This window comes from Sciurus carolinensis, chromosome 9 (assembly GCF_902686445.1).
Source record: "Sciurus carolinensis chromosome 9, mSciCar1.2, whole genome shotgun sequence".
Lineage (NCBI taxonomy): Eukaryota > Metazoa > Chordata > Mammalia > Rodentia > Sciuridae > Sciurus > Sciurus carolinensis.
In genome coordinates, this window is record NC_062221.1 from 133,268,604 (window position 1) to 133,284,274 (window position 15,671).

Genomic DNA, 15,671 nt, shown 5'->3' on the forward strand with positions numbered 1-15,671 from the left:
AGCAGAGAAAGTGAGGGTGGAGTCGTGGGCGGGGCTTGGGCTTGTGAGTTACCGGTTGGTTTTATTCTTTTTTTTTTTTTTTTTTTTTTTGCGGTGCTGGGGATTGAACCCAGGGCCTTGTGCTTGCAAGGCAGGCGCTCTACCAACTGAGCTATCTCCCCAGCCCACTGGTTGATTTTGAATTAAAACATCAGAGTTTGGGGTTCTGGGCTGTGTGCCAATTTTGTGATTTAGCAGCCAAGATGAGCAGAGGAATTCTTGTTCAGTAGACAGTTGCTTGGTGTTTAACCCCAGTTATTTTGTTCTTCCGTAGTGAAGATGTGTTGTAATTGCTCTTTCCTCCTCTGTGATTAAAGTGTTAGTACCCATTAATTTTTTTAGAATAAAGTAAGACTGAAGGAATAAAATTACATTTATTTAATACAGAAGTCTAGCCAGCGTACCCTGAGTGTTGGAAAAGGAATGACATCCACAGCATTTCCCAGGCTCTCTGGTAGCGGAAACCCTTCTCTGCTGAGCGCCTCCAGTGGCTAGTGTCCCGTGGAACATAACTTCGGGCATGCTGTGTTCTAGGCCTTGGGGCTGTGGGTGGTGCACTTCCAGCAGGTTTTTACCTAAGTGTTGGTCTTGTCATGCAAGGGGTCCCAGAGAGTCACATGCTCCAGGGGCTCCGTGGTCAACCTGTTGCCGTGGAGTTTCCTCCTCGCCCAGCACCATCCTGTCTGCTCCCTGCCGAGGCTGCCTGGCAGGCCTGTGTCCAGGGCAGTGTGTGACCCATCTGACCGCCTTGCCATAATCGCAGCAGCCCAGTGGGCCTTCTGCCCAGTATTGGAGCTTTTGCTGTGATTTTTTTCAGACCTTGGCAAAGCCGCGCTCTATTTGTTTGCTCAGCCTTTAATGGAAGACCAGTCAATGACTTCAGCCACGAAACTATTCTGTGTACTTTTCCTAAACCTTTGGCTATTCACTTACACCTCGTCATCTTTTGTTTTTCTGAGATATTGTGTGTCATTTCCTACAAATATTTTATGAGATAAAAAGTTTCAGACTCATTTTAAGGAGAACAAAATCCATTTTTAATATATAAAGGGTGTAGTCTTTTTATATGAAATATTTTTATGTACTCTGAACTGACAGTTGAAAAGCGAGCTGCAGATGGTCGGAGTCGTCAGGTCAGGAATGGCATTACTCTGATGGTTTTCCCTGTGCCTGTTGTGTGTCACCCCTCGCCAGACAGCAGAGCTGGTGGTCACAGCAGGTGGCCTAGCCCAAGGCTGACCCTGTTCTCCTGCGCTGAGTTTCACACGGGAAGTCTCGCATCTCCACGAGGAAGGGGCTCTCTGCCCTTTCTCATTGCACAGTGTGGACGTGCACAGGAGGTAAACTTGTCCTACGCCATAGCCAGGAAACCTCACAGCCAGGAGGGCTGACCTGGAAACCCAAGTGAGCTCCCCAATCCACTGGGCCGGTGCTGCCATGTCTTCCTGTCTCCCTTGTAAGTAGGAAGCATGTGACCAGTGGAATGCTGGCAGACATGAGTCGTAGCATCGTGAGGTGAAATCTCTGCATGGGAATTTGCCTCTGCTGGGTCACTGGCAAGTGTTGTGACCAGCCTGCACCTTGTTTTTGGTGCCAACAGAGAGGTTTCCTCTGGCGGCTGCACCATGCCATCCAGCATTTGGGGCTGGCTACAGAGAACAGGTCCTGATGTGCTGATGAGCTTCTCAGGAAGAGGTGCTGACTCTGTGTCGCAGGAGGCCTAGGTAGAGGTCAGAGTGCAGTGCCTGTCAGGTCCCCGCACAGGAGCTTCCCAGAGCAGGAATCAGCATGTGGAGGTGCTGTGGTCAGGGCGAGAGCGTACACCGCTCCAGGCGCATCGGCAGAAGCCTGGCCAGTTTTGTCCCCAGTGTCCTGAAGTCAAATGCCACCCAACACATTTCTGGCTGTACCCAGGTCGGGGCCATCTGTACGTTGCTTGAGTCTTCCATCAGTTCCAGCAGCTTTCAGTTTGCTGACACATCAGTGACTCCTGTGCTTTTTATCAAGTGGCTGATCTGCTGATGCCCTTTCTGACAGTGGACCCACCTTTCTTTCTCAGTATCCGTGGCAAGGCCGGATGAAGACCGTATCTGCACCACCTTGACATGACCCAGTCGGATGTTTCCTTTTGGCCAGAAGCTGCTCCTCGTGATGACTTGTTTGTTTTAGGAAATTTAGATTCACCATGACAGCAGTGGGTGGACACACAGAGAAGGGCAAGAGATGGCCGCAACTCAGAATGACGAGGACGGTGGAGTTTCCCCAGCCAGGGGTGAATCTGCTCAGGGAGCCATGTGTAGTGAGATGGGGATTATGGGATGGACTTTATAGCTTTCATCTCTCATCCACAGAACAGACGCCCTGCTCCTGAGACTGTCCCTGGTGGTGGGCAGGGAGGTGTTCTACGCCGCCCTGTGGGGGAGTGTTCTGGCAAGCCCCTCCATCCGCCTCCCTGCCTCGCTCTTCGTGGTGGGCCACATCAACAGGGACTTGCCCGGCAAGGAGCAGAAATACATGCTGGGGACCGACTACCAGCTCACGGTGGGTGCTTTGCTTCTCCAGGGGGTGTGTGGGCATGGCTCTCATGTGCCTCTTGTGTCTGAGGCTGCAAAGGGACGTCAGGCATTGGCAAGGAAGTAGAGGCATTCCGAGGTTCAGGCTGTGTGAAATGAGCTGCTTGGCAGGACCAGGAGGCAGCATTGTGGCACGGTGCGTGCATTAAGGTTGATAGGTTCACATGGGTGGTGTTTGCACCCTAGGAGTTTCCCTTGGAGGCCATGTGGCCTCTGGCAGCAGCAGTCGCTGTGCTCAGAGGCACAGACAACCTCTGCAGGGAGGCTGCTGTGTGGCTTCAGACTCCATTCCTCCTAGTCACACTGACCACCACTCAGGCTGACACATCCCCCTCTTACAGCTGCTGTCCCTGAGACTCTTGGCCCTGTTCTTCGTTTGGCTGCTCTTTAACCTAAACCGCTGGGGTTTCCCCAGGTGTCCATCTCCTGGCCCTTGGAGGAAGCTCTCTTCCATGGAGATGTGTCATCCCTTCTCAGTAACCTGGGGAATCACTTTACTCCACACCCTCCTGACAATGGCTTGCTGTCTGTCGCCACCTGGTGGTGGACCCACACTTTGCACTTACAGGCAAATAGAATTCAGGGGCTGGAAGACTGACGGTAGAAACACTCACCCCTCCAAGCACATTTCTCTGTCTCTCTGTCTCTCTCTCTCTTTTCTTCTACTCTCTTTCCACGTTTTTTATTGGTTCGCCATGTCTGTACATAATGCTGGGGTTTGTTGTTGCATATTCGTACACGCACACAGTAGAGCAGTGTCATTTGACCAGTAGCATTCCCCCGCCCTCCCCTCCACCCTCCCGTCTCTCTCCTCCACTGATCTCCCTTTGATTTTCACAAGATCCCTGTCCCCTCCACCCTTCCTTTTCCTTTTTCCTCTCCAGCTTTCACGTATGAGAGAAAACACGACCCTTGACCCTCCGAGTTTGGCTTATTTTGCCTCACATAATGGTCTCTAGTTCCATCCATTTTCCTGCAAATGACATAATTTTATTTTTCTATATGGCTGAATAAAATTCCATTGCGTACATATCCCACATTTTCTTTATGCATTCATGCAGATGGACACCTAGGTTGGTTCCATAGTTTGGCTGTTGTGCTGCTGTAACGGGCATGCATGCATTGCCGTGGTATGCTGACTTTAGTTCTTCATGATCCGTACTGAGGAGTGGTACAGCTGGGTCAGATGGGCTTGGGTTCCATGCCTAGTCTTTTGAGGACCCTCCATGCTGATTTCCAGGGGGGTTGTACTAACTCACCGTGCTACCGATGGTGTAAAAGTGTTCTTTTTCCTCCCATCCTCTCCAGCATTTATTATTTGATGGCTGCCATTCTGACCAGGGGTGGTAAACTCTGGTGTGGTTTCCATGTGCATCTCCCTCGTTGATGATGCTGTTGGACATTCTTTGATGTATTTGTCAGCCATTTGCATTTCTCCCTCTGAGGATTGCCTGTTTGGTTCATCTCCCTTTTATTCCTTGTGAGCCGTTCCTCTGTGGATGGTAGCTCCCCGTCACAGGCTCTTCTGTTGATTCAGTGGGAAGGTGAACGAACTCCCCATGCTGGGGACTGGCGTGGGAGCTTTCCTTCCTGCCAGGCAGTGTCACCTTTGGCTCTTCCTCTCCATTTCCATGGCCCTGCTTTGGCTTCTCATGCTTTGCTCTAGAACCAAAATGTAATTTTCTACCTGCTTTCTACTCCTCCTGTCCTTAACAGTTGCAGAGAGTTTTGCTTTTCTGAAGCATGGCTTTGTTAATATCTGCCCTGTGCTGTTGAGATGTCTGGCTTCCTCTTGCTCACGGGGAAGTTTTCTGAGTCTGCTCCCAGCAGCCACTCATTGGCTCCCCTCAGGCCTCTGCACTTGCGCAGAGCTGCCCAGGGGCCTGTCGGTGAGGCTGTGTTTGCTGGGCCAGCTCCCTCCTCCTGACGGGTCCCAGTGTGGTTGCTTCCTGTCCTTGGATCCTAGCATCCCTGTCCTCCCCCGTGGAAAGGGCTTTCCCCTCCTCTTCTGGATCCTCATGGCTTTTCGAGATACATTGTCTTTGGCTCTCAGCTCTGATGCAGGTATATTATACCTGACTGTGTTCAGAAATGACAGTTAAGTAGATATTGGATTCATTTAGAATCCACTGGACCACGTGTCTTCAGAGCTTTCATTCAGTGCAAGGCTCCTTTTGGCTCCTCTGTGGGACCACAGATTTTGTGGTCTCAGAACCTACCATCTGGTTGATACTCCTCACGGAGCAGGCAAGGTCTAGCTGCACATCGTCCCCATGTCCCTTAACCCCACCCCCGGAGACCAGCCCCTGCCATTCCGACCTGTAGCTTGCTCTGTTCTGCATGATCTAATGCAGAATTAACAAAGGGTCACTTCATTTTTATGACTATAAAAAATAGCCTGCAAAGGATGTCACATGTCTTTGGAACAAACTATTTATGTCATTTATCGTTTTACAGGTGAAGTCCCTGTGTGCATCACTGTTGGACTCGAATGTTCTTGTACAGAGAAATAACCTGGAGATTGTTCTCTTTTTCTTCCCATTCTATTCCTGTCTGGTAAGTTGCAGGGGTCCTTCTGGACAAGTCCCTGCTACTTCTGAGACCTGGGAGTCGGGCATGAACCTCCAGCAGTCTTGTCGGGAGAGTGGAGCTCAGCCCCTCCCTGGTCACTGTTTGCTTTCCACCAATTAAAGTCCCTTATTTGTCTTTGTGAGGACAGTGTTTCCACGGCAAATATCAATTAGCTTCTTTCCAAGGGCAACGTGGAGAAATCCAGGCTCTTTGGAGAACTGCCCTTTGGGGTAGATGGTGAAGGAAGGGCTACGTGTCGGAGCTGGTAGCCTGCTGTGCCGGTCCCTGCAGTAAGGTCTTCTCTGTCCTCCCAACAGGATTCCGACGAGAGAGCCATTCCTCTGCTCCGATCGGACATCGTGCGCATTCTCTCGGCAGCCACCCAGACCCTGCTGAGAAGGGACATGTCTCTCAACAGAAGACTCTATGCCTGGCTGCTGGGTACGCGGTCATTCCAAGTCCGGGAGCTTGAGACCTGGAAGTGCTGACCCAGGATGAGTTTTGGTCTTGGCGATCTTTTTTTGAGTCACAGTGTGGAAGATGCCAAGATGCCACACTAAGTATAGCCCTGGTCCGTCGCCGGCTGCTTCCCACACGCAGCTTTGGTTCTTTGCAGCTTTTTTTTTTTTTTTTTTAAAGGGAAATAAGTGGGATTTTTTAAATGCCAACTGAATTCCATTTCAAGAGCTTGAAATACCACACCAAAAATTGTAGCCGAATCTTTCTGAATTAGCAGCCCGTTCTAAAGAGGTTTCATGGAACGAGGGATTATATGGAGAAAGCCCACAAGTGTTGTGGGATACATGTAAATAAAGGAGGTTCGTGTAAACGGGAACGCCTGGGGCAGCGCTTGGTGGCTTTGGAGAGCGGAAGCCGCTGGGCAGGGTCTCTCTGCAGGAGCACGGGCTATTCTGGCCGTCTCTGGACTTGTAAAGTGCCCTGGACCCTTGGACCCTTGGTCAGAAAGCTTCCCAGGGACAGAGTCCAGGAGACCAGAGGACCAAAAGGTAGCCCTTCTATGAATGTTGCAAATTCCCTCGTTTGTGTCCCTAAGGAAAGGTGGTGCATGAAGCCACTGTGACCCAACGCCCTGGCTTTTGTTCACTGTCAGCACGTGACTTATCACACCCAAGTCAGGAGATCCTCTGGGATTGTTCTTCCCTTTACCTCCCTAGGTACATAACTTCCGACAGACATTGTAAAGAAGCTCACTAAGGATTTCAGATGGTCAGGGCTCTTCCGGATGTGTAGTGGAGGACTCCTCTGTTAGGGGCACGTTCTGCGTGCAGCGAGGGCCTCAGGCCGTCCTCAGCTGTGTCCCAGGAGCCCCAGATTTACACTCATTGTGAGGACAGTGCTTGTCCTGGGCCTGAGGACCTTGTGGACTGACCCAGCCTCAGAATGAGGGTGTATAGTGCGTCCACAGAAATACCGTGGTTTCACTTAATGCTGGACAAGTGGACACAGGTTTAGAAAGCAGTCTTCGTTCTGTTACATACTTGCAGTTTCGCTTGTCCCAAATAGGGTGTGTCCCTAGGACAAATGGAGATGGAACCTGCATGCCTGATCCTCAACCACACCACGGTCAGAAGGTGGGGCTAGGTGTGGATCAGTGTGGAGCACGCGCGGGCCCGAGACCCTGCCTTCCATCCCCGGCACTGGGGGAAAAGAATGACTTGGTTCAGTCTGATTTTCTTGTTGGAGTAGCTCTGTTTTGAAAAATATCGGCGTCTGAGACTTCTGTACACTGTAAAGTCCTACAAAAGCATAGTTCTCTTTACAGTTAATAGTGTTTCTTTTTTTGTAGGTTCAGACATTAAAGGAAACACCATTGTGCTGGAATCTAAAATCTCAAGTTCTTATGAAGACCAGTCTTCTTATTTTTTTGAAAAATACTCCAAGGATCTCTTAGTTGAGGTAAAGGACATTTCTGGAAAGCAGACTCTTTTGGGGGCATTGCTCATCACAACTCTGCAGCGGGATTCTCTGTGAGACTTCATGGTAGACCTGGGGTATTCCTTGGCACATGGTTGGGTGAAATATAGGGTGCCTGTCTGCCTGCGAAGGGCTCTCTGTCCCAGGGTCTAGCACTTAGGACAACTGAATGTTACGCTTTACCATAGACAATGTCCTCACGTATGACTTTTAAACAGAGTCTGGCTGAGATACTGCATCAGAAGTTCTTGGACGCTGACAGCGAGGACCGCCACCACACCTACCTGAAGCCATTCCGCATCCTCGTCAGCCTGCTCGACAAGCCAGAAATAGGTAACGTTACTAATGCCGCTGCCCGCAGGCCACAGATATCAAACACCCGTTTTCAGGGAATTAAAATACAGTGAGAAATGATCACCTTGTTGTTTTGACTATAATTTCATCTTTGGAATTTCAGAATCTGGAAGTCGTGAGGTTCAGTTCTCTCATCTGAAGCTGCTTAGCAGTTTCCCACAGTGGTTTGACTATCCTTGTCAGCAGAGTGTCTTCAGGCTCCTGTGTGTGCAGGCGCCTGCGCCCGCGGAGCCTGCGTGGGATTTGCTAGGACGTTTCGTCCAGTGTCATGCTCCAGTGCATTTGGGTTTCATTTTCAGCTAAGTAGGGGAGCACCTGCCTTATATTTTGCTCTGTGACCGCAAACAAATCACTTCTTTTCACTGAGTAAAATGAAAGCTTTTCACTGTAAAGTGACAGAGGTTGAACGGGAGGTCTGCCTCTTACACTCGGCAGCCCTGTGGGCATCGGGCTGTGGGCATGTTATAGGTTTTTATCATGTCCTATGTATGGCATGGTGGGACACAGTGAGTTTAAAGTGTCCCAGCATCTCCTACAACCCTCAGCTGGGCCCCCGTGATACCCATTTTGCACAGGGAGAGCCTGAGGTTGAGCCAGGGTGAGCGGCTTGTCCACGTCCTCCCGGAGGCGCAAGCCTCCTACTCAGCCCTACTGCTGCCTGCTTGCACCAGACCAGCCATCCTGACGTGCTTCCTGTGTAACAAAGGGGGACTTTTCTTCCACCGTGGCTCCAGCCCGTTAACCACGTCCAAGTGTGAGGTGGTTGGTTCTTCCCGCCCTGCCCTCTCTGCCCTACCTCAGGCTGTCTGTACTTCACTTAGACGCCTCTTAACCTTCCTCCCTGAGTGTGAAGTAACTGCGGCTCTCCAAAGCCATAGGTTTAGACTGAAAACAGGTGTCATTGACGTGCTGGGAGCTTGCCGTGTAGCTTTGAGAAGTATTCAAGGATGAAACTGTAGCTCGGCGTTTTGGAGGTGTGTGTTTTATGTCAAAGCCGGGCACCTCGTGAGCCAAGTAAATGCTGCTGCTCTCTGGGGCTCCAGGTCATGTTTTCTGGAAGGGGATGGATGTCCAGCTCTGTCCAATCCTAACAGCCATTAATTTTGTGGGCCTGATTTAGTTGTCTGAGGGACAACATTCATGGGAGGCAAAGGAGTAGATTATGTAGAGCCAGAAGGCAAGGGATAGTCTTTCAGTCCTCTCCATTCTTTGAGCATCTGAGCTTTAGCCACATCTGATTTCCTCCTCCAAGAGAAGGGCTGACAAAATGGCCTTTGTTTTGTAAAAGACATTTGGCATTCTTATGCTGTAGATAAGACATGTACATGTGTAAGTACATGTATATGTACATGTATAAGTACATGTATATGTACATGTATATGTACATGTATAAGTACATGTACATGTATAAGCACATGTATATAAGTACATGTATATATAAGTACATGTATAAATACATGTGTAAGTACACGTTTAAGGCTTGTCCTGAAGGTAGTTTTCTCAGAGGCACTTTTGGCTTTGTTGTAGCTCAGTGGTAGGATGTGCTTAGCAGGACAATCCCCAGTGCCACAAAAGGGGGAGGATTAGATCAATCTACTAATTGCTTTTTGCAAGGTGGTGTTGACAGACTGATTATCTGTGAATTGACATGCGTTCAACCCTCTGGATATGTGGGGGGGGTCAATCCCCCAGCTTCCCGCCCTATGGCTGCTGTTCATGTGGCAGAATGTCCTGTCCAGAGCCTCACCTGATTGGCAGAAAAGTTGTTTGGATGTGGAGCTGCGGCTAGGCCACTGAGCTGTGTTCCCAGCCCTGGTTACTTTTGATTTTGAGACAGAGTGTTACTAAGTTTCCAAGGCTGGTCTTGAACTTGGGATCCTCCTGTTTCTGCTTCCTGAATCACTGGGATTGCAATTCTTCTGTGGCTCTTTATAAACTTTTCAGGACTGGCGTTATTTCTTTTGCATTGTTCTAGCTCACAATTGAAGATAGGGAAGAATGAGGATAGGGAAGTGGCCCTTGTGTAGGGTTACTTCTGTTGAGTAACACGTCCGGCCACACAATTTGTGCACACTTGGAACTTGTTGCAGGCAACCCGCCTGCCCCTAGCAGAAGTTGGCATGGGCAGCTCGCCTAAGCTCTGTGCCACAGTCACCTTAGTGTACTGAGGGACAGCAGTAGAACACCTGCGTGCGGCAGGGGTGAGGGTTCAGGGTGGTCTCAGTGTGAAATGTCAGCAGCGGCGTCCCACACAGAGCAACCTCGACAGAGGTGCTGGCTGTTTTTCATGAGTGTTGTCCCCAACCAAAGTCGTCACTGTCACCCTTAAGTTGCTGTGCAATTTGGTGTATATAAAAGGCCCAGATGGGGGCTGGGGAGATAGCTCAGTTGGTAGAGTGCTTGCCTTGTAAGCACAAGGCCCTGAGTTCGATCCCCAGCACCCAAAAAAAAAAAAAAAAAAAAGGCCCAGATGTGGGATCACTCTATGTTTTATGTGTGTTGCATATTGATTTTAAAAAAGGTCTTTTATTCCTTCTCTGACCTTTTTCTTTTTGATCACAGGGCCTCAGGTGGTTGAGAGTTTGTTTCTTGAAGTCATCAGGGCCTTTTATTCTTACTGTAGAGATGCCCTTGGCTCTGACCTGAAGCTTAGCTACACTCAGAGCGGAAATCTGCTGATAAGGTATGGATGTGGCTTCTAACCTCACACATCTTCCTCCCTCACGGTGCCCAAAGTTTCTTTTCTCTGAAGTTCACTGTAAGATGTGACGTGCTAAAGAAAGTGGACACAGCCCAGGCCTAATCCATGCTCTTAGGTCAGTCAGCATGAATTGAGTTTCCTGCTGAGTCTGGTGAAGAGTGTGAAGGAGTTCGGTCCCTTCCCTGGCCTGGGTGTGCAGACGGTGTTCACTGACCAAGTGTGCAAATCATGCAACAAAGGCAACTTGATCCAGAGTGGCACATGGCGAGTCCCAGAGAGAGAGGATGGCAGGGGAGTAAGTTCAGATGTGGGCCAGGGGTGTGATTCACCAGAGGCAGGGGACCGAGGCAGGGCACCAAGGGCAGAGTCCAGTGCGCTGGAGGCAGGAGGTGGTGTTTGGTAGGCAGCAGACACCTTGGCTTCGAGTGTGCAGTTGCCTGTAACCCCTGTGTTTTGTTCTTCTGCACTGCCACACCCAGCTGGAACCGTTCCTACCCCTGCGGTCCCATGCTGCTAGGCAGGCAACCTACTCTGAGCCCCCGAACAACAATATTTGATTATAGAGTTTGTCAGCCTCTGTGGAAATACCTTATAGATGAGACATACATTACGACTCTTCAGACACAGTGTTCCCGCAGCTCGGGTTCTCATGGGTGAATTTCCTTCCTTCCTCCTCTACAGTACAATCAAAGAGAACCGAAACGCCTCTGAGATCGTGAAGACAGTGAACTTGCTGATCTCCTCCCTCAGTACCGACTTCCTGTGGGATTACATGACCAGGTGTTTTGAGGAATGCTTTAGGTAAGCGGGGGCTGGCATGTGTAGGAAGGTGGGCAGGTGTCATGGCTCTGCCGCTGCCCGGTGTGGCCGGATTGTGCATAACTGAAGTCGGGTGGTCTCTGAGCTTCAGAATTCAGCCAAGACAGGATTGGAAGAATTCACTTAAGATCCTCATAGGATGAAGAATGTTCCCAAGAAGACGATTCACATAATCTTTGCCACATAATTCTGAAGCTGCTTTATTTATTAAAACCTCACTTTAGAAAACTCTCAGTGCATTTTCTGGTTTCATTCATCAAATCGGCTTTCTGCGCTCTGTTCTCTCGCCAGCCCAGTCTCCTTAGCGCAGCTTAGTTCTGTGTCTCTGGGACCAGATGGAGTGCTTTTGATCTCTTCAGTCTTCTTAAATTCTTCTTGAAATTAGCGAGTATCAGGTCAGATAAAAGCATGAATGTTTTAAGCTACTGTAATCAGCTTTGCTGTTACTTTTAATCTGCGGGTGAATTGCATGATTTAAGGATTATGTGTGGGACAAGCAGGGACAGCAGGCTCCCCAGAGAGCTTGCCCAGGTCATTGCCTTTCCAGGGGGAGGAATGCAGTCTTTCCAAGCCTGTTTTGTCCCTCGAGGTCTGCTGTAAAACTTCCTTTTTTTTTTTTTTTTCTTTGTCAATCTCTGCTATAATGCTTGGCCTTCTCCCTATTCTTCACATGCCCAGCTGTAACAGACACTTCCCATATAAACAGTTTGCCATGTGTATCTGGTGGCTAGAAAGCCTTGCTTTAATACTTTGGAGCCTCCCCAAGAGGAACAGGCACTTCGTCCTCCTGCTTGTGACGTTATAAGAAAGCTGGAGCCCAGAGACATGGAGTTCCTCCTCTGGCATTGCATAGCAGATCAGGAGCAGCTGCGACTAGAACCCCGCAGTGCTGCCTTGGGACTCTGACTTCCCAGCTGCTGCAGCGAGCTCTTCTGCCTCCCCAGCACCAGGCCCAGGTAGTCTTACCTCGTCCTGAATCATTTGTCCCTGGACCCACAGGCAACAGCAAGGCCAGGTGATGACGGAGCTTAAAGCTTGCCTTGGTCACGTTGGGCTATTTATTTATTTTTAACTCCATTCCAAAGAATGGAACCCAAGGCCTTATTACTTATGCCAGGCAAGTACTCTACCACTGAGCCCCATCCCCAATTTGGTTATTTTTTCTTTACTTTTTAAAAACTTGTTTGTGATGCTGGGGATCAAACCCAGGACATTACATGCTAGGCAGGCGATCTACCACACTCCCAGCCCCTCGGCTATTTATTTGTTGTGTTATGTTTTGTTTTGTTTTGTTTGTGGTACTGGGGATTAAACCCAGGCCTCCTGCATTGCTGGGAAGCCCTACCCCTGAGCCACACCCCCAGCCTCTTGGCTGGTTGGTTTTTTTTTTTTTTTTTAAGAAGAAACTGTTGCTCCCCAGATGGAACTAAATGTCCACCTGCCCAGCATGTCTTCCTTTCATCCCAGGTTAATCCCTGTCCTGCACTGGGTGTCTGTCTTTCCCACGATGCTGTATGTACTGTTCCAGCGGGTGTGTCTGGGAGTGGCATAGTCTGTGTCACGGGCTAAATGGTACTGAGTGAAGCCAGGTTGCGCGCACCTTCCTGTAAGGTGCTCTTAGCACCCTGCAGCTGCATCGTAAGGTGTTCATCCAGTTTGTGCATCCGAGGTGCACCAGCACCCGGTGCTGGTGGCCCATTCCACTCTTGATCCCATGAGTAGTGCCGTGGTGAGCATCGTTGCCCTGTCTGCGTGCAGGAGCACACTGTCTTTCCAGTAGACACCTAGAAGTAGAATCACTAAGGCGCAGTGCAGGCCTACAGCTCCCTGCGGGAATTCTTCTAAGGTGAGCACCAAGATGACTAAGCATTGATTTACAAGAAAGCAAACTAACTCAGGTTGAGTGGTACTAGCTAGATGAATACCAGGTCTCTCTGTTTTGAGAAACAATGTATACAGTCATCCCTTGGCATCCTCGGGGAATTGCTCCCAGGGTCCCCTGCAGACACCCAAAATCTGGGTGCTGGAGTCTCCGATATAAAATACAGTAGTTGCTCCTGACCTGCCCCCATCCTCCTGTATATACTAGATCATCTGTAGATAACTCACGGCGCTCAGTACAGTGCCAGTGCTCTGTAAATTGTTGCTATTGTGAGTGGTTGTATTGTTTAGGGAGTAATGAAGAAAAAAGTTTGTATGTGTGCAGTACAGATGCATGGTTTGTTTGTTTGTTTGTTTTCCATCTGTGGTTGGTTGGATCCATATCTGTGGAACTCAGGGGTTCACCAGGTCAATGCTACTTTTTAATGTGGCCATTTACCCAGTTGCCTGCTGACTTACGAAGTGTTGAGTTTGGTATCAGCTAAGCAACTGACCGGGCTGGTTCCCACCCAGGGCACCGTGTCAGCACTACAGAGCTTCTGGTTTGGGAGTTGCACTTCTCTGTGACGCAGGAGAATTCTAAGCAACTCATGCTGACAAGTTCCTGGCTGTCCCCTGGGAAGGAGGTGTCTCAGGGTCCTCCTACGGCAAGGTGAACAGCTGTTTGGCCTGCGCTGTTCTTTGGGGTCAGCACATGCTGACAGCTGAGTCTGCTGGGTGTGGAATCCCACATGGTCACGGGACCACGCACGTCCACACCGAGGAGTTCAAATCAGAGGGAACCCACTTGGGAGACAGATTCAGGGCCCTTACCGACACTTCTGTGTTAGCTTGGTCACCATAGCTTAGGTGTAAGAACTGTAAAGTCTCTCATTAGGTTTGAAATGGAATGCATTACTGGAAATCATAAGATGCTTGAAATTACTGTAAGACGAAAGATGAATTTGTTTTTCTTTTTTTGACTAATGTAGACCAGTGAAGCAGAATTACACTATTGGAAAAACCGTCAGCCCTGCCCCCACGGTCTCGGAGCTCTGTACCCTCCTCGTGTTTCTTCTGGACGTTATTCCCTTGGTAGGTGCTCGCTGCGGAGAGTGTTGTCTTGCTCTTATTAGTGTTGGTATCCTGCTTCATAACCCTAACTGTACTGAAAAGCAACTTTACCTAAAAAAACACGCGCGCGCGCACGCAATCTATGTTTGTTTGGCTGTGACACGTGTGTCTGGAGAAATCTCTCTTTTTTTGTTTCCTTTCTTCCTTTTTGGGGGGATACTGCAGATCAAACCCAGGACTGCATGCTAAGCACATGCTGTACTACTGAGCTGCCTCCTTTTATATGTTTAATATCTCATTTGAAAGGTGTTGTAACTTTTGGGCCCATTGCAAGGGACCACACTGAAGTTACATAAACCAGATGATGGGATGAACTGATACTACAGTTATTTAGGTGTGAAAGCAAGTGTACTTCCTACTTAAAATTGTGCAGTTGAGCCAGACTCGGTGGCAGATGCCTGTAACGCCACAACTTGGGAGGCTGAGGCAAGAGGATTATAAGTTCTAGGGCAACTTCAGCAACTTAGTGAGACCCTATCTCAAATAAAAAATAAAAAGATCTGGGGATGCAGCCCAGTGGCTAAGCACCTCTGGGTTCAATCCAGTACCCCACCCCCCAAATTGTGCAGTTGATCAGTCTTCTTGAAGAACACTAACTTCCTTAATATAGAAATCTACATGACAGTTTTATTATTTTTTCCTTAGGTCTTGTAAAAAGCCACTTGAAAGGAGAGAAAGACACTCTTGATTTGTCTAGAGCAAAAGGAAGCATTATTTTGTCTTCTGATTTGAGTATTAACATGAAATTTATGCTCTCGAACCCAGAATTATCCAAAATGCCATTTTGAGGTGCATTTTTTGGGGGGCGGGAAATGGGAAACGTGCGTCAACTGTGCTTCTGTTCTGCAGGAGCTGTACTCAGAGGTACAGACCCAGTACCTCCCGCAGGTGCTCGGCTGCCTGGTGCAGCCGCTTGCTGAGGAGGTGGAGGCCCTAAGCTTACCTGAGCTCACGCACGCCTTGAAGACCTGTTTCAAGGTTCTCAGCAAAGTCCAGATGCCGCCGTCCTATCTAGACACGGAGCCCTCGAGTGGAAGCTCGGTAGGTGCCTAGGAGTGGCAGGCTCTCGTACCCTGGGGGGAGGTTTGTCAGGGCACGGTTACAGAAGAGAAGATGTCCGAGTCACATGTCACATGTGCTTGTAAAACACTCGAACACTTTGAAAGGTTTTGGTGTCACTGACCCCTTCATCTCACCCACTCCCTGCCACATAGCTATGATTAATGGCGAGACATAGCTAATAACGATGCAGCTACGGTCGGTGCCTGCACATCTCTGGGCCAATCTGTGGGTGTATATGTGTGTATGCTTGTGATCTGGGTTACTTAAAAGGTAAGGGAACCTATGTACTGTACTGATTTGTAGAGCTGCTATAACAAAGTTCCAGAGACTTGGTGGCTTGAATAACAGAAATTACTTTTCTCAGTTCTGGAGTCCAGAGTTGGACAGCAGAGTGTCCGCAGGGTTGGTTTTTCCCAAGTACGCCTCTTCCAGCTTCTGCTATCTTGCTGGAAAACCTGGGTGTCCTCGGTTCATTGAAACGCGAGTCTTTGTGTTCACAGGACACTCTCCCTGAACGCGTCTGTCTCTGTGTCCAGATTTCCCCTTTTAATGAGGACAGAAGTCCTGTTGGGGTAGGACCCTCCCTAATGATCCCATCCTCACTTGATCACCTTCAAAACCCT

General features: G+C 49.2%; 1 protein-coding gene across 4 annotated transcripts in view; it reads left to right on the forward strand.

Moving 5' to 3' along the window:
- Dop1b (DOP1 leucine zipper like protein B) overlaps positions 1–15,671 on the forward strand; it is a 112,803-nt gene that overhangs the window by 34,139 nt on the left and 62,993 nt on the right. For 3 of the 4 annotated variants that reach the window (XR_007110173.1, XM_047563824.1, XM_047563825.1), the window contains exons 5-13: positions 2,391–2,580; positions 5,070–5,168; positions 5,501–5,624; positions 6,991–7,100; positions 7,337–7,451; positions 10,035–10,155; positions 10,855–10,974; positions 13,845–13,947; positions 14,836–15,027. Coding sequence is in view for 3 of the 4 variants with exons in the window: in XM_047563824.1 (XP_047419780.1) it covers positions 2,391–2,580; positions 5,070–5,168; positions 5,501–5,624; positions 6,991–7,100; positions 7,337–7,451; positions 10,035–10,155; positions 10,855–10,974; positions 13,845–13,947; positions 14,836–15,027 (1,174 nt within the window). In the remaining variant the exon portion in view is untranslated. Of the gene's footprint in view, positions 1–2,390; positions 2,581–5,069; positions 5,169–5,500; positions 5,625–5,896; positions 6,191–6,990; positions 7,101–7,336; positions 7,452–10,034; positions 10,156–10,854; positions 10,975–13,844; positions 13,948–14,835; positions 15,028–15,671 lie in introns of those variants that run through there. The other variant, XM_047563826.1, reaches the window with a different exon arrangement.